General features: G+C 41.4%; 2 protein-coding genes across 6 annotated transcripts in view; one reads left to right on the top strand and one right to left on the bottom strand.

The window, feature by feature from the left end:
* The window catches only part of kpnb3 (karyopherin (importin) beta 3), a 35,926-nt gene extending 13,035 nt beyond the window's left edge, over positions 1 to 22,891 (top strand). Inside the window, exons 5-26 of the mRNA XM_061804840.1 lie at positions 3,120 to 3,216; positions 3,315 to 3,419; positions 3,682 to 3,804; positions 3,881 to 4,001; positions 4,102 to 4,189; positions 4,264 to 4,370; positions 9,405 to 9,529; positions 9,602 to 9,691; positions 9,763 to 9,936; positions 10,011 to 10,229; positions 10,312 to 10,395; positions 10,485 to 10,617; positions 10,754 to 10,875; positions 13,211 to 13,307; positions 13,431 to 13,603; positions 16,570 to 16,681; positions 16,770 to 16,825; positions 16,901 to 17,023; positions 17,109 to 17,328; positions 21,004 to 21,232; positions 21,327 to 21,468; positions 21,549 to 22,891. Of these exons, the coding sequence (XP_061660824.1) occupies positions 3,120 to 3,216; positions 3,315 to 3,419; positions 3,682 to 3,804; positions 3,881 to 4,001; positions 4,102 to 4,189; positions 4,264 to 4,370; positions 9,405 to 9,529; positions 9,602 to 9,691; positions 9,763 to 9,936; positions 10,011 to 10,229; positions 10,312 to 10,395; positions 10,485 to 10,617; positions 10,754 to 10,875; positions 13,211 to 13,307; positions 13,431 to 13,603; positions 16,570 to 16,681; positions 16,770 to 16,825; positions 16,901 to 17,023; positions 17,109 to 17,328; positions 21,004 to 21,232; positions 21,327 to 21,468; positions 21,549 to 21,635 (2,827 nt within the window). The 3' untranslated portion in view covers positions 21,636 to 22,891. The remainder of the gene's footprint in view (positions 1 to 3,119; positions 3,217 to 3,314; positions 3,420 to 3,681; positions 3,805 to 3,880; positions 4,002 to 4,101; positions 4,190 to 4,263; positions 4,371 to 9,404; positions 9,530 to 9,601; positions 9,692 to 9,762; positions 9,937 to 10,010; positions 10,230 to 10,311; positions 10,396 to 10,484; positions 10,618 to 10,753; positions 10,876 to 13,210; positions 13,308 to 13,430; positions 13,604 to 16,569; positions 16,682 to 16,769; positions 16,826 to 16,900; positions 17,024 to 17,108; positions 17,329 to 21,003; positions 21,233 to 21,326; positions 21,469 to 21,548) is intronic.
* atg13 (ATG13 autophagy related 13 homolog (S. cerevisiae)) overlaps positions 13,707 to 27,665 on the bottom strand; it is a 41,636-nt gene continuing 27,677 nt past the window's right edge. For 4 of the 5 annotated variants that reach the window (XM_061804908.1, XM_061804937.1, XM_061804898.1 and 1 more), the window contains 4 exons: positions 24,857 to 24,931; positions 24,680 to 24,787; positions 24,480 to 24,611; positions 21,655 to 24,408 (listed from right to left, as the gene is read on the bottom strand). In XM_061804908.1, coding sequence (XP_061660892.1) covers positions 24,331 to 24,408; positions 24,480 to 24,611; positions 24,680 to 24,787; positions 24,857 to 24,931 — 393 coding nt within the window. In that variant the 3' untranslated portion in view covers positions 21,655 to 24,330. Of the gene's footprint in view, positions 14,829 to 21,654; positions 24,409 to 24,479; positions 24,612 to 24,679; positions 24,788 to 24,856; positions 24,932 to 27,665 lie in introns of those variants that run through there. The other variant, XM_061804919.1, reaches the window with a different exon arrangement.

Below are 27,665 nucleotides of genomic sequence, written 5' to 3'. Positions count from 1 at the left end.
CACCTTCATAATTTCGTGAACATTGCTTTGATGATATGCAATTTTACATTATAGAGTATTCATATTATCTCTAAAAGAAAATCATATTGGTGCAAGGACAGTATAGGAGGAAGATAGAGGGGCTGAAGTGTATGATTTTCAATCACTCATTCCTTAAATCTGTACGCCTGTTTCTCTCTCGTTACTTGTTGGGAAGCAAAATAAACCCAAGGTAGTGGGCCGAGCAAACTTTTCAGGATAACTAGTGGGTGAATTTAAACAATGGAGTAAATCTAGCCTGATTTTTTTTTTTTTTTTTTTTTTACTGCTCAACAGGAAAATGACTCTGGCTACTCTGAATACTTGCTCTGCTTACTAAAAGTCACCAATTTCAAACCGAAACGTAGAGAATGGACGGTGCTGTTTTGATTATATATTCACTGGAGAATGTATTCATTTTGGATAACATTTACAAAGGAAACTTTGCGCTGCCAAATTCATCCTGGTTGCTGTTGTGAACTGATGAGCTGTCTAACATAGCCCTACTGCTGCAGCTGTTTGTTGTTTTAATGAAGCAGTCACTGATCAGCCACTGCTTTATTTAAAAACTGCTGTTTTTCCAGTACCAGTATGTGTGTCATGATAATTTTCCCCAAACCATCATGATAAACTCATGCATTTGTATTTCAATGATGAAAGTCCTCCGGATTTTTAAATTTTCATGAAAATTGCTCCCGAAAATTGAGGAAAAATTTCCTAAAATTAATCCCGATATTAGTTGATAACATTGAACAAACATCCGTTTGAGTTTGTTGTTTTGCCTTCACGAGCGTAGCCATGTTGAGGGAGTAACACTAGTAACAGTAACGCCCCTCCCCTCGCATTCTCTCAAGACGTTGCTTATTTTGTGTGGTCTTGACATTAATATAAGTGTTTATTTCATAAACATTGTTGACTAAACAAGTCTGCTCCAAAACAACCGGTATTCACCCGGAAACAGGAAATGCAAGTTAACCGTACTGAGCATGTACGGAGCAAGTTCGAAAGCGCATGTTCAGAACTGCTTCACGTAATGCGAGCACATTTACGTGGACAGTCATCAACATCATGAGGCATGTCAAAGGAAATTCAGTTATGCCAGGGGTGCGCATTGCGTCCATCGCGAAGCAGCGTGCCGGTGTAAAAAAAAAAAACAGACTATCATCCACCTCGTCGCTTGATTCAGGTGTGGCCAATACGTCGAGCGCATGCACATAAAGGCGCGTTCCAGCAAGCCTCCTATTTATGGTAGTCACGTGGTGTGTGTACCCCCCCCCTCCAACAATATGTCACGATTCCCGAGACTGTTCGTGTTTATTCCTTGACAGGCCAGTGCATTTAACTTTTCTTCAGATAGTTTGTCAGATCAAGAATTTTTATTGATGAAAAATTTTAAATACCGTTTTATATCATGTTCTACTAATATCAGTTGAAATTGGAACTTATCATTTCTGAGTTTTAAATTTTAGTTTTCTATTTTAGTTATGTATTTATTTTTTTTAATTTACAGTTGGGTTATATGAATCCAGTAAGTTATTTTAAGGCCATCCCTAATCACACCTGCAACTTTATCTGTGAGCATGACTGACAACACTACATTTTTCAAATGTGAGTGACTGTGTGTGTTTATATATACTAGATCTATATCTAAGATATAGTGAGCAATGTGGTCGAGTGTATCAGTACAACGCGATGTCGCAGGTTTGAGACTTAAACGTTAATAGTAATTACTACAGGTCAACTTAACATGTTTTGCTGTACGGTGTAGAAATTCTAGGATATATTTTCGTGTATATTCTATATCTATACTATATGTAGGATTTTAGATGTTTTTTTACTTAATAGTTCACTTAATTCATTTGCCTTGAGATAAGATTGCATATTTTAATGACAAATGTGATTTTGTGCTATCCAGTGATAAGGAGATGGGGGGGGGGAATCTGGCCCAAGGAGAACATCTGCCCAATTTTTTTTTTTTTTTTGGTCAGGACTTAGAAATTTTAATTTCAATTTGTGTCTGAATGTTGTTCACAGATAATGCACAGCCATCCATTTTTCAAAACTTTCCTGGGGGGGCATGCCCCCGGACCCCCCTAGCACTCGCATTTCTATTTTCTGGAATTTTAACAAAAGTCCACTTTCATCTCTATTGTGATGATTTCTAATTATGAAAATTCTTGGGAGCTTTTATATCGTGAGAAGTGGAACAGAGGACGAATGAATGAATAAATCAGCTTATTGATTAAATTTTCTGTTACTGCGATATGAATGCCCCTGGGTCTCAAAGGATAAAGGGCCCCAAGACTAGCTTGGTTTACACGGACCCTTTCATACAGATTCTAATTATAAAACACCTATTCATAGAAGGGTTTTAAGTGTAATGACACTAGCAAATCCAATTTCCCTCACAGGGATAAATTAATGATCCATACATCCACGACCGCTTAACATGAGAAAATCTGAAGCTAAAAAAAAGCCCTATCACTACATTTTTTTCCATTATACTTCTAGACAAAACTATTCCACTGTAATAATTACACACTTTACTGCCTGCACTGGAGTGTGTACACCTAAGGGTAAAGAATCCCTTCCTATCAACAAGCAGGGTCCTATCGAGCTTTGACTGCTCAGTTGCATTGGTCACTTTCTTCCACAGACTTTACACTCAGTTTATGACACAGTGCCGAGCCCCATGGGTGAAGGCCCGAACACCAGGCGCTCTCCTTCGATCCTCATCTCAAGGCCTGGCTCCAGAATGGGACCCCAGTGACCCGCGTCCGGGCTAGGGAAACCTAGATTTATTTGTACTTGTCATAGGGGTTTATGAAGCTGCGCTTTGTCCAGAACCTCAATCAGAACCTGTTTGTCATGGGTGACCGCATGAGGCCCCAGGTAACTTAGCTCCGAGGATCTTTGGGACACACAAACCACTCTACCATAATAAGGTGACTGCTCGGTGGTGGTGGTGGTGGGTAGATTTACTTCCTATTCCTCTAATCACTAGTCAGGATAGTGGGGGCATATGCAACATATTTTCGTCTCCAAAAAATGCTTTGTTCCCCTCTAAGACATTTGGTGGATAAGGTCTTTATTTGGTCTAGGAACTTCCCAGGAATCTTTGGCAACCAGCAGCAGCATTACATGGATGTAATCAAACGAATGCTTGTTCAATGCCTGCAGGATCAAGCAAACCCTCAGGTAAAATGTACTCAAGTTTTGGTCAGATCAGTCAATTGACGTGTGAAATAAACCTCTGTTATTAGGTGATGTTTTTAAATTAATTTGTTTTCCTTCAGATCCGCACGCTGGCTGCTCGGGCTGCAGCATCTTTTGTCCTGTCTAATGAAGGCAACTCTGCCTTGCTTAAGCATTTCTCTGACTTACTGACAGGCATCCTACAGGTATCTCTCATGAGAATTTTCCCCTTAGAAAGTTATTGTACTAGATTTTGTACAATTGGTTTTAACATGACAAATCTTGGGCTTTCTAACTACATCTCTAATTTTCTCAATATCCAATTTCAGTAATTTGTTGTAAGCATAACGTGTTGTATGTTTGCCAACTTGGATGAAATATCTAGTCTTTTGAGGGGAATTAATGAACCTTCTGTTTAAACATTGTCAATTTGCATGGTTTACATTTGCTATTGCTGGTTCTGATCAGGCAGTGAATGAGTCCTGCTACCAGGGAGATGACTCAGTCCTCAAGTCTTTGGTTGAAATTGCAGACACGGCACCTAAATATCTGAGACCAAACTTGGAGGCCACTCTGCAACTCTGCTTGAAGGTGAGTTGGGAAATCATTTGGCATTAACTTGACGCTGCACTTGATTCCATGCCTTTGTTGTCAACACTTTCTTCAGCTCTGCGCAGATAGCAACTTACCAAACATGCAGAGACAGTTGGCACTGGAAGTTATTGTCACCTTATCAGAGACAGCAGCAGCTATGTTGAGGAAACACACTGCTATTGTGGCTCAAAGTGGTGCGTAATTATTTTTTGTCTATCAGGTGGTTACTTATCTCTTTATACCAGTAGACTGTATTCAGAATACCTGTCAGTTGTAATTGGTCCGTATGCCCAGTGCCCCAGATGCTGGCTATGATGGTCGACCTAGAAGAGGATGAGGACTGGGCCTTGGCTGATGAATTGGAAGATGATGATTTTGACAGGTAAAGTTTGTTGCTGGTAAAAGTAACTTTAAAGCAGCCTTGTCACCTGAGAGGTTTACTTTGTCACCTAACAGTAATGCCGTCGCAGGAGAAAGTGCTCTCGACAGAATCGCCTGTGGACTGGGAGGAAAGATAATTTTGCCTCTAATCAAGCAGCACATCAGGCAAATGCTGCAGAACTGTGAGTAAATGCAGATGACTGAGGGAGAGTCAAAACGTAATGAGCTCAATTTAAAGGTCCCATATTTCGACTACTTGCGCCTCCACAGAGTCATTCTCAAACTTGGACTTTGTGTTTTAAAATTTGATTTCAACAATACCAAAAGCAGCTACTTCTGTTTGACCCAGTTTTGTGTCTGCTTTGTCCATATTTGGCGAAGTTGGCCACCTTTCTTCTGCTTCGTTTCCTCTTGCCAAACCCACTTGTGAGCACACGTTATGTTGACAGTGGCTCGGGAGCGAGTTGTAGATGGAGGTCTTTTCCAATGACTTAGATACGCTGGAGAGAGAGGATTGACTTTATTTTAGGAAGCTCGGCAGAAAAATGTCAGGACCTCAGGAATGTATTGATGATTTTAATTCATATTTCACGTTAACTGAGATACCATAGAGCCAGGTTACGGAGGGGGGTGATTGCTGCAGATTTCAATGGACATGTTGGCGAAGGACATGGGGACGACGAACAAATGATGGGTAAGTATGGCATTCAGCAAAGGAACTTTGAGGGTCAGATGGTGGTGGACTTCGCAAAAAGGATGGAATTGGCAGTGGTGAACACTTATTTCCAGAAGAGACAGAAACATAGAGTGACCTACAAGAGAAGAGGTAGGACGGATGTGGATTATATTTTGTGCAGACGATGTAATCTGAAGGAGGTTACTGATTGTAAGATAGTGGTGGGGAGAGTGAAGCTCGACAGCATAAAATGGTGGTGTGTCGAATGACTTTGGTAGTGGGTAGGAAGATTAAGAAGACAAAGGTGTAGAGCAGAGAATCAGGTGGTGGAAGTTGAGAAAGGAAGAATGTTGTGTGGCATTTCGGAAAGAGGTGAGACAGGCTCCCGGAAGACTGGAATTCTATTGCTAAAGTACTCAAAGAGGGTAGGCAGGAGCATAGTTGCGGTGCCTTCTGGTAGGAAAGGGGAGAAAGAGACTTGGTAGTGGAACCCCAAAATACAGAAAGTCATCCAAGGAAAGAGATTAGTGAAAAAGTGGGACATGGAAAGGACTGAGGAGATGCGGAAGGAATACATTGAGATCCGACGTAGGGCAAAAGGGGTATGATATGTACACCAGGTTGGATATGAAAGAAGGAGAAAAGGATCTACAGGTTGGCCAGAGAGAGAGATAGAGATGGGAAGGATGTGCAGCAAGTAAAGGTGCTAACGAATAGCGATGGAAATATGTTGACTGGTGCCAGTAGTGTGCTAAATAAATGGAAAGAGTACTTTGAGAAGTTAATGAATGAGGAAAATGGTAGAGTAGAAAAGGCAAGTGTGAATAACCAGGAAATGGCAATGATTAGTAAGGGGGAAGTTAGAATGAAAAATGGAAAGACAGTTGGTCCTGATGACATACCACTAGGTGTATGGAAGCAATTTGGAGAGGTGTTTGTGGAGTTTGGACCAACTTATTCAATAGAATGCTAGCAGGAGAGAAGATACCAGAACATTGGAGGAAAAGTGTGCTAGTTCCCATTTTTAAGAACAAAGGCAATGTTCAGAGCTGTTGAAACTATGGAATAAAGATTATGAGCCACACAATGAAGTTATGGGAAAGAGTAGTGGAGGCTAGACTCAGGACAAAAGTATCTGCGAGCAACAGTATGGTTTCATGCCAAGAAAGAGTACCACAGATGTATTATCTGCCTTGAGGTTGCTTGTGGATAAGTACAGAGAAGGTCAGAAGGAGCTACATTGTGTCTTTGTAGACTCAGAGAAAGCCGATGACAGAGTACCAAGAGAGGAACTGTGGTACTACATGCGCAAGTCTGGTGTGGCGGAGAAATATGTTAAAATAGTACAGGACATGTATGAGGGCAGTTGAACAGTGGTGAGATGTGCCGTAGGTGTGTCGTAAGAATTTAAGGTGGAGGTGGGACTGCATTAGCGATCTGCGCCGAGCCCCTTCCTGTTTGCAGTGGTAATGGTTAGGCTGACAGATGAGATTGGACTAGAATCCCCTTGGACTATGATGTACGCAGATGATATTGTGATCTGCAGGGAGAAGGTGGAGGAACAATTAGAAAGATGGAGGCACGCACTGGAAAGGAGAGGAATGAAGATTAGCTGAAGTAAAATGGAATATATGTGCCTGAATGTGAGGGGCAGAGGAAGAAGAGTGAAGCTCCAGGGAGGAGAGATAGCGAGGGCGGACGTCTTCAAATACTTGGTCAACAATAGAGAGCAATGTAGAATGTGGTAAGGAAGTGAAGAAACGGGTCCAAGCGGGGTGGAACAGTTGGCGGTAGGTGTCTGGTGTTCTATGTGACAGAAGAGTACCCGCTAGGATGAAGGGTAAAGTTCATAAAACAGTGGTGAGGCCGCCGGCCATGATGTAGGGATTAGAGACGGTGGCACTGAAGAAATAACAGGAAGCAGAGCTGGAGGTAGCAGTAATGATGCTGAGGTTCTCGCTTGGTGTGAACAGGTTGGCTAGGATTAGAAATGAGCTCATTAGAGGGACAGCCAAAGTTGGATGTTTTGGAGACAAGGTTAGAGAGAGCAGATTTATCTGGGTTGGACATGTTCAGAGGCGAGAGAGTGACTATGTTGGTAGAAGGGTGCTGAGGATGGAGCTACCAGGCAAAAGAGAAGAAAGAAGAGAGGAAGACCAAAGAAATGGTTGATGGATGTTGTGAGGAAGTACATGAGGACAGTGGGTGTTCGAGGAGGATGCACGAGATAGGCTCAGATGGAAAAAAGATGACACGGTGTGGCGACCCCTAACAAGGCAAGCCGAAAGAAAAAGCAGAACAAGGTCATTGTTGGATGCTCATCAGAAGCAGAGAACTGTGCTTGAATATCTTGTTTTGAAAGGAACCCACCAATAAATATTTCAATAGTTGTCAAATGTGTATGACGGGTGGCCAACCATTCAGGTGACGAGCCCCATTTTTTTACTGTTACCTCAAAGAGCCACATCACACAGATGAACATCATTCCTTCCTCACACACACATTTACTCAGATTTAGTGCAAATGTCATACACCAACATAAGAAAAATCAACTCCTACAGAGTACAAAGACCACATGGCAATAATTTGAAAAAATATTGTGCTCTCACACAGACTAACTCCCAGTTCAACCAAGTTGTGCCCTGTAAGGCACAATTCCCATCTAATGCAACACAAAAACAACTCACATGATTGGATCTCTGAGTGGAACTGTGAATCAGTAGCCAAGCTAATGTTCGATATTCTCTGTTCAATAGTGTGGTGGGACAGTTGAAGGTCTAATACCATTTCTTTAGGATTTTTGTTTTCAGGACACAAGATCTCTGCAACTTGACGGGCATTTTTTTAAAATAAATTACCCTTAAGCTTATGAGTTTTTAGCCCTTCCAATGTTCCAAGCCACTTGATATGATGCAAGCATTGGTCTCTGGAGGCTGCATTAATTTTTTAAAAACTGCACTTGCTTTTCTGTTTTTTTTTTTTTTTTTTTTTTTTTTTTTTTTTGTCTTTGACTTCTCTGGGAGGTTTAGTCCCTTTTGGGGATTCCAGGTCGATGTTAGCGTGGAGTGAGCTGAAGAAGCTGTGAAATGTCTGACAAAAACAGGCAGACTAGCTTGTTGTACTCACCCCCCACCCCCCAACAAAACTCTCCTCTCTACTAAAAAATGCCCTGTTCATCCACATGTTTTCATCTATGCATTTCAACCAGGCATTTTGGGTGAGAAATTGACATAAGAATAAATGCACTCTTTCCCAGTTGCCGTTGTGCCCCCCCCCCCCCCCCCCCTTCCTTCTCACTCTCCTGCTGTCCCGTCTCACTCACGGTGACGCAAAACGCACACACATACTGAGCTTGTCACATTACCCGTAACAACTTTAATAAACTCAAATAGAGCAGACGCAAATACCGTAATAAATGCAAAGCGCGTGTGCACGCGCTTAAACAGATTTTTGATGTGCTTTCGTGCTTCACAAGAGCCACACGAAAGGAGGCAAAGAGCCGCCGGGTTCCACCCTTGGTGTATGAAGAAGCTCCATTAGGCTGCAGAGCTGTCAGGTTGGTGTCCAGACAAAGAACAAAAACCACTTGAGTGACCTCTGTGACAAGAAAACTGTTAGCAGACCATCTTCAGCGGTGGTGGTGTTCATGTCAGACTGACTGACAAGCAATTTGGGTTCCTTCTCGTGAGTGGTTGCACTTTCTTCCACTCTGGAATTGCCTATGATGAAAGGTGCCAAGCAGATACTTTTATACTGATTGCCCCATACCTCAGTGGAAGAGAGACTAGCTTCCTCTGTCTTCTGATGGAAGAACGGGGTCCCGACTGTCTGACTATGCACCAAACAGCAGCTGAGAGGAACCACCCTTCTTGGAGAACTTGGAGGGGGTGCTGAAGAGCGCCACTGCTGTGCACTTCCTCGTTCTTCAAGGAGACTTAAATGATAGTGAAATCTGGAGGTGTGTGATAGGGGAGAACGGCCTCATCAGAACCTGAGTGGCGTTCTGTCATTTGACTTCTGTGCACGTCTCGATTTGTCCATAATGAACATCATGTTCAGACATGAGGCTCTCTATATGTGCACTTCACACTAGGATACCTTAGACCATATTTTAATGAGTGACTTTGTGGTCATATCATCGAAATTGCTGCTGCAGGTCTTGCATACCCTGAAGAGAGGGTCTGACCTGTCAGCCGATCACCACCTGGTGGTGTGTTTCCTCAGATGTTGTTGTCTGGCCTTCCCTGCTTAATTAAGCTCCTTCCCCTGTGACATGACCTCAAATATTGGAAGAAAATGGATGCATTTGGGGAAAAAAAAAAAATAAATGTAGATATTGTGGTTCCCCTTCCAAAGCAAGAAATTCAACCACAGTTCTCTGCTTCTGACTGGTTTCCAGCAATTACATCATTCCAAAATAAATGAGTATTCAATCTACAAACTGAAATTTAGAGAAATTTACTGCCCCTTTTTAGTTGCTTGTAGATAAATTGCCTTGAAAATCTCTGAAGCTCAAGTAAAGCCAGTGTTTGTTTTTTAGCTGACTGGAAGTACCGTCATGCTGGGCTGATGGCGCTATCAGCCATTGGCGAAGGCTGCCACCAGCAGATGGAGGCCATCCTAAATGAGACTGTCATCTCTGTACTGCACTTTTGCGCAGACCCAGTAAGTACGCTCTTATTTTTTAATGATGCTGCTTATTCACTAGGGCAAGCTCACTGAAACATCATTCCTCAGCATCCAAGGGTGCGGTACGCTGCCTGCAATGCTATTGGACAAATGGCCACAGATTTTGCACCAACATTCCAAAAGAAGTTTCATGATAAGGTAATTTGAACTGAAAGTGAGCCAGTTCAAAGATTGCATTTATGGACTAATACCTTGCTCTCCATGTCCAGGTGATCTCTGCACTGCTTCAGACCATGGATGACCAGAGTAACCCCCGAGTGCAGGCACATGCCGCTGCTGCTCTCATCAATTTCACAGAAGACTGTCCCAAATCTCTGCTCATACCTTATCTGGAAAGCTTGGTGCAGCACCTTCATGTGATCATGGTAGCAAAGTTGCAAGAGGTAGGCTTCTTACAAAAATCTTTTAGCCACTGTTTGCATTAAAGTGCTTCATTTTTTTGCATCCTCTTCCCTAGTTATTCCAGAAGGGCACCAAACTGGTCCTGGAGCAGGTTGTGACCTCCATTGCGTCTGTGGCGGACACCGCGGAGGAGAAGTTTGTGCCATACTACGACTTGTTCATGCCCTCACTTAAACACATTGTGGAAATCGCTGTGCAGAAGGAGCTACGCCTACTTCGGGGCAAGACGATCGAATGCATCAGCCTCATTGGTCTAGCTGTTGGGAAGGAGAAGGTATATAAAGTGCGATTGGGGACAGTGGTTGCATATTTCCTCATTTGTTGTCTAAATCCACCTTTTCATTCTGTCCTGTTAGTTCATGCCAGATGCCTATGCTGTCATGCAGCTGCTTCTCAAAACTCAGACTGACTTCAATGACTTGGATGACGATGATCCACAGGTGAGAAGGCTTGCTGGTATTTGAAAGAGTTTCAAGGTGTTTGTAGGTTGACAACCTTTTTGTTTTTTCTTCCCATCCTACATATAAAGATCTCATACATGATCTCAGCCTGGGCTAGGATGTGCAAGATCCTGGGGAAAGAGTTTCAGCAGTACCTACCAGTGGTAATGGGTCCCTTATTGAAGACTGCCTCCATTAAACCTGAGGTGGCGCTCCTTGACAGTAAGTTGCCCCCCGTACACTTAGCTTATAGCGCTCCTTGACAGTAAATTGACCCCCCCCCACACACACACACACACGCGCGCACACACACACTTAGCTTATATGTTAAGTCTGTACAAAAATTTGTTTGTTGTAGCTCAAGATATGGAGAACATATCAGAGGATGACGGCTGGGAGTTTGTCAACCTTGGAGACCAGCAGAGTTTCGGCATCAAGACCGCCGGCCTGGAGGAGAAGTCCACTGCTTGCCAGATGCTGGTAAACTTCTGCTCTGTAACAGTGGCTTGCAAAAGTAATCATTTTGTCACTTAACAGCCACAAGTAAAAATGTATAGGTTTTTTTTTCCGTGTAATGGACTAAGACAACATGTTTCTAAAATCAAATAAAAATAGGTCTACCAGAGTATGATGTAATGACGGTACTGTACCGTGGTGCCTTGAGACGTTTAATTTTATGTCACATACTCTGTTCTTAGAATGCTCATCTTGAAACCAATTTTCCCATTAAGATGAATTAAAATGCAATTAATCTCTCCAGTCCCCCCCCCCAAAACTGTTTTTTTTCTCAATATGACAATTGGCAGTATATTGTAAATTATAGTCATAGAAACATAACAGAAGAGAACTTAAACTGGTTAACTGGTCTAAAATGTAATCAAGCCAACAAATATTGGTCAATTTCTGTGCCTGTATGTGAAAATCTTTTTATTCCGAAATTTTAAATGTTGCAAAGTGACAAAATAATCCACAGGCAGAAAAAATATTCTCAAATGTAAACATAACAGACATCTTTTAATGAAACTTATTAGCAGTCTAATTTTCAAGAAATACAAGGTGTCTTAGTCTTAATAATAATGTCTTAATCCTTTGCAAACAAAGCTGCATTCATGCAGACGAACAAGAGTGTCTTGGCCAAAGTACCAGTATAAATTCTAACTTGTTAGGGTGCAGCACGTTTATGATTTTGTATCACTGTTGGATCCTTGCTGCTGTTCCTTGAGGTTCAACCTACCTCAAGGCACGGACAAGCTTGAAATGGGTGGCCTCTGCCATTCTACCCCCACACCAAACATGTACCAAATTGTGTAAAGCTTTTCAGTGGAGGAAGGATCCAACAACACGACTTCAGGTAGACACTAATGGGCGTTACGGTGGCGTAGCTGTTAAGTGTTGGCCTCACAGTTCTGAGGACCAGGGTTCAATCCCGGCCCCGTCTTTGCATGTTCTCCTTGTGCCTGAGTGGGTTTTCTCCGGGCATTCCGGTTTCCTCCCACATTCCAAAAACATGCATTAATTGGAGACTCTAAATTGCCCCTTGGTGTGATTGTGATTGAAACTGTTGTCTGTCTTAATGAGACAGACAGACAGACTTGTCTGTCTTTTTTCTCTGTCTGTTGTCTGCCTGTACCTGTGATTGGCTGACAACCAGTTCAGGGTGTACCCTGACTCCTGCCAGTTGACAGCTTGGATAGGCTCCAGTACTCCTGTGACCCATAACAGGATAAGAGGCTAAGAAAATGGATGGATGATGACATGATTTTTTTAGAAATCCAAAACTTAATGCTAATGTTAACTCCAGTTATGGGCTAGTCAGACTTAGCATTTGAGCTTGGGTTAGATTTACCTCCAAATCAAAAAAGGTTATACAAACACCTTAGTAACACAGATATACAGGGAATATAACACTCACAGGAATATATTCTTCCTAATATGTGAAAAACAAATTGTTTTATCGTGATGATGTTCTATATTTAATACAAATTTTGGAGCTACATGCATGCATTGGACCACACACACACACGTAAGAAACCATTGTATGCACATGGTAATTTCCCCTGATTGTGTGACATTATTTATTTTCCAGTTTTAGGTCAATTAGATTTACTAAGATTATTTGTATTTTGTTTAAAAATATTTTTTGTAGTTTAATTTAAAAAAATAAATAAAATTGGAAAGATTGGATATGGACTCTGTAATGGCTACCTATTATTTAATGTGAAACCTGCTACTGCCACACACCCCTTGCTTCTCAAGTTTAGCCTTGCAAGTCAAAGTAAAAACCTTTTTATCTTTAAACAAAAAGGTCAAGTCACTCATTTTAGACAATGTATAAATACAGCTGGTGTATGATGACCCCCAGAGTGTTGTAATCAATTCTAACTAGTTAATTGTCAGCGGTTAGGGATACAAATGTGGACAAATTTAAAGCGCTCATTAACACTTCAAATTATCAGTTGGAAATCCAGTGTATGTCACTTTTGCAAGCCTAAACAAAAATAGTTGTCCACTTAAACTGACAGACTGGACAATAGTGTTAATCAGAGAAGCATCCAATAGGCCTACGACAAATGGACATGCGCTACAGAGACAAGTCTGGTGGGACAATCTACATGAGGGCCAAATTACTTTCACACCACCTCCCTTTTCATTTTTGAAAACTGTCCTGTGCATTTTTGTATGATAAATAAAATTCATCTATGTAGAGGTTGTTATGATGCATGAAAGTTCAGTGGTGTAAATACTTTTGCAAGTCACTGTACAACATCAAGACATCTAAAATGTTGCTATTGGTAAGATATTGTTTGTATTTCAGGTGTGTTATGCCAAAGAGCTGAAGGAAGGTTTTGTAGAGTACACTGAGCAAGTGGTGAAGCTGATGGTTCCTTTACTCAAGTTCTACTTCCACGATGATATCCTTGGTGTTAACCAGAATTAGCATTGGTTGAATATTTTGCCAGTGTTCTCAAAACTATCGCACTTTAAATTCTAACAGCCAGGAACAGAAATGCTCTCCAAATATCCTTAACTATCACGTGTGCGAGTGGCGGCCGCGGAATCCATGCCCCTACTGTTAGAGTGCGCTCGGGTGCGGGGACCAGAGTACCTCACCCAAATGTGGCTCTTTATGTGCGACGCCCTCATCAAGGCTATTGGCACAGAACCAGACTCTGATGTCCTGTCGGAAATTATGCATTCTTTTGCCAAGGTAATGTCCCTGAGCTATCTCACTTCAAGAGATGCTGTTTCGCTAGTCAGTCTCTATTCTGCCCCCCCCCCCCCCAATCCCCCTTCATGACTATGCAGTGTTAAGATTGGTGAATGGCTAAAAGTGTTCCCCCCTCGCCCAAGCTGTCGTCATAAATGCTTGTTAAAGTACTTCTAACTAGACTCTGCACCGATTTGATCGGTATCTATTACCATTTTATGCCGATTGACTTCATCATAATTTGCTGATCTGATCAATGACATTGATCAGCCCCACAAGAGATTTATTCCTCATTGGTTCGTACAGTATGTCCGACTTCAAAAGTTAGGTTTTTTTAGCTGTCTTTTGATGTAGCACTGTAAATATGACCGCCAATAGTTATTAAAAAAAAAAAAAAAAGCAGTGTGGAGGGACACCACGTAAAACATGTACCAGAGTAAAAGAAATTTAGTCTTCAACGATTGCACTATTCTCAGACTACTACAATAAAATCCAATCCCATCTTCTATGATCACTGGGCTTTATCTTGTCAACCCAAACGTACTTGTTACCACGGTGACGACAATGGCTCTTGTCATGTTTAAAGAAACTGAGAAAACTGTGTTGGTGCTCAATGGTGCTCAAGACTTTAACTCGAATTGCTTGATGTATGATCTACTTTTAATACAATATAACTTGAAAACAGACAACCAAAAACGTTTTGTAGCCTAGCAAGCTAGTGTTATCACTAATGGTTGCACATAAACATCCTGGTATTATGTTGAATGATGCTTGAAAGTGTTGCGTGCAAAGTAATTTAATTAAGATATTATGTTCGTCTGACCTGACTACTTAGAATACATGAGCTGACTAGAGCAGTGATTCCCAACCTTTATGGAGCCAAGGTCAATTCCTTTGTTTCTGTTGAATACTGAAGGCAGTTGAGTTTCAGAGCAAAACATGAATGAGACAAGTTCATTATTTTTATTTGGGTTAAACAACTTGACAGAACCTTTTATTTGGAAGCTGTCCACTGGAACAGACATTATTAGATTAATTGTATAACATTTAATAAATGGTGAGTAACTCTCCTTGGAATAACTGCATCAAGTCTGTGATCCATTGACTTCGCCAGACTGTGTATTTGAAATTCTTTTCCCGGGCTTTACTCCACCCTCTTTCAGTAGTTCATTGTTTCTGGTGGTTTTCGCCTCCATTCTCCACTTCAGGAGATAAAATGCATGGTCTGTTGGTTTAAAAGTAAACTCCGATGGAGGTTAGATGCAAAAGACAGGAGACACTGACTACGTGTACCATGATCAGCCACATGTAAACAAACCATTACTAGTGGACACTGCATTAGTAATGAAAAATAGGTATGGATAGAGCTTTACAATATTACTGATTACATTTATACCATTGGGCAAAACATGGATAGCAAGGGCAGCGACTGAAATGAAACACTTTACAATAGTTTCTCAGTCATCAGCAAACAGCAGCTACAAATTCCACAGTAAAAATGACCAACTTCATTTTCATCCTCATTTGATATCCACTCTCCTTATATTCCTGACCACACTCTGGCTTGAGCTGAAATTGCCGAGCAGTGTTCACCGCTGCATCTGCACCCTGGGCACAACCCCATTTGACGTCATTCCCCAAAATGCACTGCAATTAAAAAAAGTGGTCCATTTTGAAATTATTTGTAATATATAAATCTAGGAATGATTATCGAAAGTTGTATCTTATTACTCAGATCGACAGAGATCATGTATCTTCTTTTTCTTTCGGCTTGTCCCGTTAGAGGGTCGCCACAGCATGTATACCAAACTTCATTCAAAACGGATTTCACTTCAGTTCCAGTTATTGACCCTGCCATGTTGGAGCCACTTGTGATTAGTTTAGATGCATTTTTCTGTGAATTTCCAGACCCAATGGTTTTGTAGACTTCGGAATACTTTGGTTGAGGTTAACCTTTGTCTCATCAGTCTATAAAGTTCATCTCTGTGCTTGTTTGCAAGATCCAATCGGGTCTCCCAATTTTTTTTTTTTTTAAATTTTTTTCATTTTTTTTGCTGCTGGGTGGTTTTCATATTGTTGTATGGCCTGTATCATTATTTTCTGTCTTTTTTTGTGCAGTAGATTGTGATATCTTTATCCCTGCCCTGTAGAGGTTTGCAGTGATGTCACTGACCGTTGTCTTTTGGTGTTTCTTCACAGCCCTTACACTGTTTGTCAGCCACTGTTGATACCCTTGGCCAAGCTGCTTGTCTGTTACTCAAAACAACAGATTTTCTTTTTCAGGGCATTCCAAATTGTTGTACTGCCCCCCTCTCTCATCTTCAAAATACTTTGCTTTTCTCCCATAGACAGCTTTGGTCTTTGTTTGCGCGACAGAAAATGCAGTTTTTACAGGTGAAATTTAAGGCCCAAAACAAGCACGATACAAATGCCAACACCTGAGAAACTAGCAACATCCATCAGTCTCGTTCCAATACCATTGCCCACTTTGAAAAGCGGGTGGGTTCAAACAAACTGTGCTCAATCCTTAGTTAACACATCTAAATATGTGTATACCATAAAATAAAATCTGGAATTCTAAACATCTATCTTTTCATCTGAAATCCAAATGTCTTCAGTGTACAACAAAGACAAGTAACCTTCAATAAAATTAACATTAATTTATTATTAATATAATTGACGTTTCAATACTTTTGGAGGTGATGATGTTATCCAAAATTCGATAGATATGCTAACAAAGCACCGTAGTAATTTTAAACAACTGTTTAGTAGGTAGAGGGCATGTATGGTAGTTGTATGAGAGTGTACCACCAGTGTCCAGCTAAGGCATGGGCAGCACAAGATGTGTAATATGTGCCGCTTGTAAACCAGTGTGAAAATTTCAACAATCTTTAAATGTGTACTAGTTCACTCAATAGACCAAAGTTCAAGTGTAGTCTAATAGTCTCTGGCTGTTCGTCTCCTAGTGCATTGAGCTAATGGGAGATGGCTGTCTGAACAACGAGCATTTTGAGGAGTTGGGTGGCATTTTGAAAACCAAACTGGAGGAACATTTTAAAAACCAAGAGCTGAGGCAGGGTAAGGATTCAAGTTGAGATTTGTAGCGTCGCTATCATTCTGCTCCTAAAAGGTGTTCAATAATTGACAGAACACTTATCCTTTACAGCTAAGAGACAAGATGAAGATTATGATGAGCAGGTGGAGGAAACCTTGCAAGATGAGGTAAATGCCAATCATACGTACATGGAACTTGGTGGGGCTGAATGCACACCTAATTGATCCCCTCTCATGTCTCAGGACGAGAATGACGTGTACATACTGACCAAGGTGTCGGACGTCCTGCATTCTGTTTTCAGTTGTTACAAAGAGAAGGTGCTCCCTTGGTTTGAACAGCTCCTCCAGCTCATTGTCCAGCTCATAGTGAGTATTTGTCGATATGGCGCACCAATAACACACTTTTTTGTGGTGCGTTGCTTCAATTAACTGACTATATTTTGTCATTAAGTGTCCAAACAGGCCGTGGGCTGACAGGCAATGGGGACTGTGTATTTTTGACGATGTGGTGGAGCACTGCAGCCCATCGTCTTTCAACTACGCAGAGTACTTCCTGCAGCCGATGTTGCAGTCTCTATGTGATTCCAGCCCTGAAGTTCGGCAGGCAGCTGCCTATGGTGTTGGTGTCATGGCGCAATATGGAGGAGAGAACTACCGCCCGTTTTGCACAGGTACTAGCAGACGTACCAACAATTTACCAACCTGCATATAATTTGATTTTTACATAGCTGGTACACTGTTATATAAAACGTGGTTAGAACTACTTGGACCAAGTAGACCAATACAAACTTGTGTCCAACATTCAAACGTGGGATTCAATGTAAAAAGGCATGGTACAGAACACGTTTGATAGTGCTGTGATCACTTACCTAAACTGACACAACCCAAGTAACTCAATTGTACTAAAAAAATAATCTGGAAGAGATTTGTTTTTAAACTTTTTAGGTGAAATTTTATTTGCAATACATTTCAATCTTTTTTTCAAAGTCTGTGTATAGTCTATGACCAACCCAAGTAACTCAATTGTACTAAAAAAATAATCTGGAAGAGATTTGTTTTTAAACTTTTTAGGTGAAATTTTATTTGCAATACATTTCAATATTTTTTTCAAAGTCTGTGTATAGTCTATGACTCACTTTATGAAATGAATTTTTATCCTTATAACTTTTGAATACTTAAGACTATGCAACTGGATTTTGTCTATTATAGTAGTACGTGGGGAGCAACGTTTTTTGTTCTTTTGTTTTTAACATGGTGTTTGGTGTAAAAATTTCAGAACCACTGATCTAGGCTATCTTTTCCTTTGGGCTTGTCCCATGAGGTATCGCCACAGTAAATCATCTTTTTCAATGTGAAGAGTTCAGATGCAAAAGCAGATATATCCATTTGTGTTGTTTTCTGTAGATTCCTGGATTTTTAATATATATATATATCAAAGAACCTACAGAAACAACAAAAATGGATGTATATCTGCTTTTGCGTCTGAACTCATGTGTTCCTATCCCCTGCATCTTCCTCTCTAACACCCACTGCCCTCATGTCTTTCCCCACAACAACATCCATCAACCTCCCTTTGGTTGCACTCTTGGTCTTTTGCCTGGGAGCTACATCCCCATCACCCATTTAATTTATTCATTCTCTCTCCTCTGGATATGTCCAAATCATCAAAGTCTGCTCTCTCGAACTTTGTCTCCAAAACATCCAACTTTGGCTGTCCCTCTAATGACCTCATTTCGAATCCTATCCAACCTGCTCATTCCCAGTGAGAACCTCAACATCTTCATTTCTGCCATCTTCAGTTCTGCTTCCTGTTTCTTCAGTGCCACAGTCTCTAATCCGTACATCATGGCCGCACTGTTTTATAAACTTTGTCCTTCATCCTAGCAGAGACTCTCCTGTCACATAACACACCAGGGGCCTTCCGCCAGCCGTTTTAACCTGCTTGGACCCGTTTCTTCGCTTTTTTACCACACTCACCATTGCTCTGGATTGTTTACCCCCAAGTATTTGAACTCGCTATCTATTCTCCTTGTAGCCTCACTCTTCCCCCTTCACCCCTCTCATTCACGCACATATATTCTGTTTTTTTATCTTCATTCCTCTCCTTTCCGGTGCATGCCTCAGTCTTATTGTTCCTCCACCTGCTCCCTGCTTTCACTGCAGATGATGTCATCTCCGAACATCATGGCCCAAGGGGATTCCAGTCTAACCTCATCTTTCAGCCTTTCCATTAGTACAGAAAACAGGGAGGGGCTCAGAGTTGATCTCTGATGCAGTCCCACCTCTAACTTAAATTCTTCTGGCACACCTATAGTGCGCATAACCACTATTAGGTGTGCCGTGCTAGGTGTGCCCAGGAGAAGTGCTCTCTTAGCAATCTCCTACCATTCAGAAAGCACACTTTTGAGTCTTCTCTTTTTATATCAAGGTGATTACATCACCTGTTTCCACAGTCATTGCTCATTCCAAAGGTCAGGTAATCACACAGCAGCAACAGGATTACCATCACAACAACAGTCAATGCAAACTGCTCCATTGTGACAAGATAGGGGCACAATTCCTGATTTCATCAGCTTTCATTTGCGGGGGTCTTGCTTTCTGCTCCCCCACATGATCCAAACAACGTTATACTGCTGAATAATTGCTTTGCAATGCTATGCGTAAGTACGAGATAATGTACGTATATTTATTCTAACACCGTTCGCCTTTCCTCAGTCCTGTGTTCCAATTCTTTGCTAACCTCTTTCCTTGTATGACTTCCTGTATTTTGGGGTTCCACCACCAAGTCTCCTTCTCCCCTTTCCGACCAGAAGATAGACCAAGTGCCCTCCCACCTGTCTCTCTGATCACATTGGCTGTAGTAGTCCAGACTCCTCATGTCCATTGAGAGCTGGTCTCACCTCTTTTTAAGAGGCCGCACCCATCACTACTTCTTCGCTTCTGTTTCCTTCACCAACATATCCATTACAATCTACCCCAATCACAACTCTCTCTGTCTGGGATGCTCAGAACTACTTCATCTAGTTCCTTCCAGAATTTCTATTTCACCTTTCTACATTCTACTTGTGGGCCATAGCCGCTAATCAAATTAGCCACAATTTTAAGTTTCTGCTTCATCACTCGATCTATTTTTTTTCCACCTAAGACATTCTTTGACAAATCTTCCTTTTAAAATAACCCCTACGCCATCTCTTTCCAGCTACTCTGTAGTAAAATAATTTAAACCTTGCCCCCAACTTATAGACTTGCCACCTTTCCACCTGCTCTTGGATGCACATTCTAAGCATTTCTCCTTATCATGTCAACAAACTCCTGAGCTTTTCCTGTCTTAGTCTCAACATTCAAAGTCCCTACACTCGGCTAGAAATAACAAAATGGCAAGTACAGTGGAACCTTTATAACTGACCCCAATACAATGGAAAATTAATAAAACAGATCGTCAGAACTGAACAATGTCCATTAATAGTTTTTATTTGTGACTTAAATAGCAGTTGGGAGTCCGTTAGTTCTAGAATTACTTCCGTCGTTTACTGGTGCTATGGAGCAATACAGGCAGAATATTTCTGGGTCATAGATATACAGTACAACTAGATCCAATCCATAAGATGTCTCTCTTGACCATACGAGGTGGCCATGTTCATTGTAGCACATTTCCAGTTGACGGTGAAGGTTGTTCTATTTGTTTATGGTGCCTAGCGAGCTGCGCAGAGAGCAGCATGGCGTTAGCTCTAAGAGAAATACAAAAGTGTCTGGATTCGGAAACTTGCCAATTTTGGTACAGTAAGTTTTTGTTTATTTTTGTCAAGCTGTTAAGTGGCAATTGATGTGGAACTATTATGCATGCTAGTTCCTCAAAGCTCATGAAAACTACTCACCCATGAGGACTGTAGGTCAACAATCTCACCAGAACTAAGCACAGCCCTATGGTATGTTTGAGTAAAATATACATTTTTTTACAAACATTTCAAGATTATCTTGAGAATGTTTGTACTGTACTAGCCCTTTTAGGCCACAAAAAAGGTACAAAAGCGTTTCATACAGGAAGTGATTCAGTGCATTGTACAATCCGCTTGAATGGATAACCCTAATTACTTAGTTATATTGATGTTCCGCTGTACAGCACGGAGTGTTCCTTCCCCAGCCATGATGACAAATTTTTGCTCTAACTAGTCTGAGTCTAACTAGTCTACTCTCACATCCCCAGCCCAGCATAACGAGATGACCTCCTGTATTTTGAAATTGCAAATGATCTTTAAAACCTGTGCATAGGGTTAGGTTTGCATTTTGGTACTTCTGGAAATCGACCATGAGTTATACAAGACAAATGTTTGTCTCTCCGACTGCAGAGGCCATTCCCTTGTTGGTCCGAGTCATTCAGGCAGCAGATTCACACTCAAAAGAGAATGTCAACGCCACAGAAAATTGCATCTCTGCCGTTGGAAAGGTCATGAGGTTCAGGCCAGAGTGTGCAAATGTCAATGAAATTCTCCCCCACTGGATCAGCTGGCTACCCCTCAATGAAGATAAAGAGGAGGCTGTCCACACATTTGACTTCCTATGTGACCTAATTGAAAGGTACAACACCATTCTCTCCACTGAGGTCATGCAGATCTGACATCTTGAAATGATGCTGTTCTTTGAACTATAATCTTGTTTCTACTTTATTCAGTAACAACCCTATTCTCCTTGGACCAGACAACTCCAACCTACCCAAACTCTTCCTCATAATTGCTGACGGAGTAGCAAACGAATCTGTGAAGAATGAAGACGCTTGCAGTAAACGTCTGGCAAACGTGGTCCGTCAAGTTCAGGTGAGGTCTACATCTATTGTTTTAAAGCAAAGTAACCTTCACACACCTGTGCGTGATGGACACTGTTTTTGTTGTCTTAGGTGTCGGGAGGGTTGTGGTCTCAGTGTATAGCGACACTAACTGAGACTCAACAGAAAGCTATACAAGATTTACTGAATGCTGCCTGAGCCCCTGAAGAAAAGTTTACTTTTTCTCTCTCTCTCTCTCTCTCTCTCTCTCTCTCTCTCTCTCTCTCTCTCTCTCTCCTTCCTATTAATCTGCATCTCTCACACACACACACTCACTCCTATTAATCTGCATCTCTCTCTCTCACACACACACACTGCACTCAATTGACTGGAGTAAAAGTGTAGAGCACCCTTGATGTCAAGGACTTGACCCTCTCATCTCTCTCTTAGCTAGATGTTTTCCAAACAATACTCTCAAGTGCCGCTGCCCAGAGAGACAGGGTGCGCTGCGTAGTTGAGTTGAAATGTGGGCACTGAGTGTTAAATGGGGGGTGGGGGGGGGGGCTAATTGTTGTTCTTCCTGGGTATGTGGAGAGAGATGACCTGTCAGAAAGGTATTTTCCAAACTAAAAGCAAACATGTTTTAAGTGGCTGACTTCACTGTATATGGTTAATTTCTTTCTTTGGAGACTGTCAATTAAGCAGCTCTTCTCCCCCTTCCTCAAAAAATCTATAGCCTTTCGGATGCTGTTCAGATACTGTAATTTCTCAAAGCACGTGATCCCCAGATGTACACATGCAGGGACACAAAAGGCCTTGCATAATTTTGTCAGAATTGTAAACCCACCAACTACCTTTATCCAAATTATGTAATGTGTGTTACCAATGTATATACAATGTTTCATTTGGGTTGCTACTTGCATTGCTACATAAGACAGCTTGCATCTCTAGATGGGGGGGGGGCATCCAGTGGGCTTTTCACCTGCTATTAACGAGCGACTTGATTCATCAAACTCAAGAGGGGCGCTCAACGTCGTCGCCCTTTCCATAGTCAGCCCTTTGTACTTGCCAATCCCAAGATCAACCTAGTACTTACCGTACTTAAAATTCCATGTCAGCACATGTACACAGAACAGAAATAAATACAAAGCCTAATAAAATGTTTCAATTTGAGAATGTATAGCAGGAACTTTGTGGTGTTGGTGTCATAGGTAGGTTTTTCCTTATGTTTTGGGGGTGTGTATTATATAACATGAGAAGCTAGACATTTCTTTTTCTTTAAATCCCCCAAAAAGGCAAAGCACCATTTTTGGTAGCATTGAGATGGGGAAGAAATATAAATCTCATTCTATAGTTGGTCCCTGCCGATCAAGTTTAAGTCTAACTTGTGGAGTAACTGTGTGCAACCTTTTACAGCTCTGCAGAATGTGATAGAATTTCACACACTGCTTACAATAAAATTCCATTTGAGAATTGTTTCTTTATTAATTATTTAACTACTTATTTTCACATGCTTTTTATTGGGAGATCAAAGCAAAGGTAAATTTACATTAAAGCTTTCAACCAGAAAATGACATGATCCTCACTAGGGAAATTTTGATTCCCTAAATGTGCAACAACCAACAAAATGTGGTGAAATTTTAAATTGGTTGAGCAGCCTCACTTTCAAAGTTTATTTAAATATATTTGTGTACGGTACTTTGCCACTAAGCATCCGAGAATTACAATCAAAACTGACAACTCCACTTTAGGAGTGGCACATCTCCTGGGCTGCTGAAATTGTGTAAATTTATCGGTGCAACACGATTACAAAAAGTATATTGAGATGCACTTGATTTAAGTCCACAGACCAGCTGGGAACTTGGCACTAGTATAATTGGTTATGTATCTTTGACAGGTAGTTACTGTGAGGCTAAATCCAATCGAATTGCTCACATCAGTAGTGTTTTCTTAAGTTAATTCTAGCTGGTCATGTCCTTGACTCATCACCTTGTGGAGATTTAAGTGGACATGCTTTCATTTGCATGGATGCACAATGTGACAATTTTAAGCAGGACCTGCGTGGGAGCCAGTGGCAAAGTTGTATTTACAGTGAATGTTCTGTACAAGCTGGCACAGCTGTGGCTTGAAGGAAAAAATGTCACTAATCTTTTGATATACAGGGATGAGAATTTTATGCCGCTTAGCCGATTTCTGACTTTTTCAGACCGAAATGACCATTCTTGAGATAAGTGCAAATCCGTTGAGCAAATTCCAGGGGGGGGGGGGTATCGTGCCCCTGCCTCTTGGTGGTGGGCTCTGAGCTGCAAGTTCAGCTTAGTGCTAGCACAAGCGTGGCTATCATATGCCGTTCTAACTTGCTTGGTAGTGTAAATATTTGCGTTTTGCGACATAAACAAAACTTGTTTGCGGCAGATTACTCGATTGGACAACAGAGTTATACAGTTTAACGATCCAATCGTGTTTGTGGTTAATCGAGTTTCACCATTGCAGTGTACATGTGTTCTCGGTTCTCAGAAATCACAGTGTAACTTGTTAGCCAAGTAATGGCGTGTGGGACTTAGCGCAAACTGAGCGACTTTGTGTTCAAAGTTTTACGATGGCGAAAGTGTTAGAAAAAAAGGATGAAGATGAGTGAGGGCAATTGACAAGGATGCTGGAATCAAAAACTGTTTCAGACGGGCATGGGTTGAAAAAAGTGTAACCGTGCAGATAGGACCGAAAACGGTATCAAAGTGGACATTCCTGGCAAAGTGCTGTGCACTCTGTGTTCCAATAGGAGCAAAAAATATTCAGGGAAAAACTTGCGGGGACACCCCCCCCCCAATTGTTTTTTCAAATTGGTCATTCTCATCCCTGGATATACAGTAGTTGGGTCTTGCACGACAGCTGACTTCTTGTTCCCTAATATCTTCTATTGGAGCATATCCACAAAGGCATCAAACTCGTCAATGTTTCTCTCGTAGATGGCCAATTTCTCTGGCAGTGAGTCCTGCATAGGCATCTTGCTGTTAGTGTCAAATTACACTGCTGAGCTTTGTCTGAAGGTTATTGAAAACTTACTACAAGATTGTCAGCCATCGACTGGGAACTGATGTGAAGTGAAAGACTAGCCAGTTGTGGAGGATTCTGAAACTCCCTGTAGAATGTTCCTAAATCCATCGGCAACAAGTCATCTTTAGAGAAAGCTGGCCGCTAAAAATGCAAAACGAAACATTGGGTCAGGAAAATGCAGCGCTTCAAGATAGTTTAGATAAACGTACAAAGTCAACCATGACAAAGTCATCCTGCTGCCCTGAGCCCTCTGAGCCCTGAGAGTGGAGGCTGGCCTGCAGAGGGGACAGGCAGGGAGGGGAGTCTGGCGGATGAACCTACACAAACATAAAAATGATTGGGTAGTCTATGCCAATACTAACTGAATCCATGGCATCAATGTTTACCATAGGATCATTCTCCTCTGAGTCGAGGCCTCTGGGAGCAAACGCAGCAAAGGGTAGGTCCATTGTGGCTGATAGCTGCAAACAGACAAGCATATCAACACTGATACAAAAAGATGGTGACAAACCAGACATTGTAAAGATAATAGAGAGGCTATTTGAACAAACATCCATCCATTTTCTGAGCCACTCATCCTCATGAGTTTCGCAGGAGTGGTGGGGCCAATCTCAGCTGTTATTTGGCAAGAGGTGGGGTACACCCTGAACTGGTTAGCAACTAATTGCAGTATGGACAATTCCTTCTGTTTTTTTCACCAAAGGAAAAAATTGTGATTTCAAGCAATATATATATATATATATATATATATATATATATACACATACACACACACACACACAGTTCCCTCTGTAATTATTGGCACCCCTGGTTAAGATGTTTGTTTTAGCTTCTAATCATTTTTTCTAAATAATATGGGACCTTAATGAAAAAAAAAAAAAGAAAAATCCAACCTTCAATACAAAGTGCGTTTATTCAGTGGGAAAAAAATCCCACATAAAGAAATGAGTATTTGACATCAAATAATGTGTGTCCCAATTATTAGCACCCCTGGTGTTAATACTTTGTACAAACCCCTTTTGCCAACAAAACAGCACATAATCTATAATGTTTCACAAGATGGGAAAAGACAGAGGGATCTTCAGCCATTCCTCTTTTTAGAATCTCAATCATCCAGAGACCTGGGTCCTCTCTTCAGCTCACTCCACAGGTTTTAAATGGGGTTTGGGGACTGAGATGGCCATGAGAGGAGCTTGATTTTGTGTCTGGTGAACGATTTCTGTGTAGATTTGGCCATATGTTTAAGGTCATCGTCTGGCTGAAAGACCCAGTGATGATCCATCTTCAGCGTTTGGGCAGAGGGCAACAGATTTTGATTCAAAATGTCCTGCTATTTTAAAGCATTCATGATGATGATGCCATGCACCCTAACAAGGTTCCCAGGGCCTTTGGAAGCGAAACAGCCCCACAGCATCACTGACCCACCCCCATACTTCACAGTGGGTATGAGGTGCTTTTCAGCAGGCGGATCTTTCGTGGCATGCCAGACCCACTTAGAGTGTTTGTTGCCAAAAAGCTCAATCTTGGTCTCATCTGACCAAAGCACACGGTCCCAGTTGAAGCACCAATACCGCTTGGCGAACTCCAGATGTTTACGTTTATGATTGTGAGTGAGGAAAGGTTTTCTTCGTGCGTGCCTCCCAAACAGCTTGTTGGCGTGTAGACAGAGCCTGGTGGTTGATTTGGAGAGTTTGGGACCCCAGGATGCTACCATTTGTTGTAATTCTGTAGCAGTGAGCTTTGGAGATCTTTTGATTTCTCTTACCATCCTCCTCACTGTGCGTGGTGGCAAAATAAACTTGGGTCCTCGTCCAGGCTTGGTTACCACTGTTCCAGTTGTTTTGAACTTCTAAATTATTCCTCTCACAGTGGATATGGGCAGCTGCAGTTGAGTGGCAATCTTGTAGCCTCTACCTGACCTATGAAGGTCGAAACACATCTGCCTCACTTGTATGCTGTTTTTCCTTTGTCTTTCCCATGTTTAAGAGTGGATAAGAGAAATGGCCTCTGTGTCATGTCATATTTATACCCCAGAGAAACAGGAAGTGATGAATTACTAATTAAATGTTCCTACATACTCTGGTAAACGTTGTAAACTACTGTAGAAATGACAGAAATGCTTCAATATTTATTTCCTGGGAATTGTTAAGGGTGTGTAATCGAGTCTGTATAAATGCACCTGCTCTGTGATAGTCTCAGGGTTCAGTTTAAAGTGCAGAGCGCATCATGGAGACCAAGGAACACACGAGCAGGTCCGACATACTGTTGTGGAGAAGTTTAAAGCTGTATTTGGATCCAAAAAGTTTCCTAAGCTTTAAACATCTCAAGAAGCACTGTGCAAGCAATCATATTGAACTGGAAGGAGTATCAGACCACAACAAATCTAACAAGACCCGGCTCTCCCTCTAAACTTTCACCTTGGACAAGGGAAGACTGATCAGAGATGCAGCCAAGGTGGAATTTTAAAATTACACACCATCTTATCCTGCACTTTCTACTTTGGCTTGAAACCAGACCTTTGCCACTCTGAAAAGAGAAAATTTCATCCAGTTTAACCACTTTCTTTGATTATTCTCATACTCCGAAAGTCATTGCATCTTAAAACAACTGCATTTCTTTTTTAACTTTCTCCATTAATATCAAAAGTAAACATAAGCAGCATGTCTAGCTCGCAGGGATGAGAATGCCAAATGGGAAAATAAGTCTGAAAAGTAGCCGGGGGTCTGAGGGCCTGTGCATGGTGCAGCGCCCCATTGGAGGCTCAGGGGGCAAAGCGATTTTAGCAATTTGTTAGCCCCAAAACCATTAATTTCAACACTCAATTTAACTGTAGTTGTGGAAAAAATGTCCCTTGTTTGGTGCTCTACCAGTACAGCAAAAATTGAAATATCAGTTTCATTTCTTCAATGCTTGAATTATTGTACTTATTTGAAGAACATTACATATAAGAGTTTCACCATTTGCCAAACATCAGAATGAATTTTCAATCTCTTTCACTGTTTAATCTGGATACACCATTATATTTTCTTTTTGATATGCAGTCAGTTATTCATAGGATTAGTATAATGTAGAGATGAAGCACAAGTTTTTAGAACAATATGAATAAAAATTACCTTACCACTCGCTCGATCTTCATCCTTTTTTTCTAACACTTTCGCCGTCGTAAAACTTTGAACACAAAGTCGCTCAGTTCGC

The sequence above is a fragment of the Syngnathoides biaculeatus genome, chromosome 2 (assembly GCF_019802595.1).
Source record: "Syngnathoides biaculeatus isolate LvHL_M chromosome 2, ASM1980259v1, whole genome shotgun sequence".
Classification (NCBI taxonomy): domain Eukaryota; kingdom Metazoa; phylum Chordata; class Actinopteri; order Syngnathiformes; family Syngnathidae; genus Syngnathoides; species Syngnathoides biaculeatus.
This window is presented reverse-complemented; position numbering and strand designations above follow the sequence as displayed.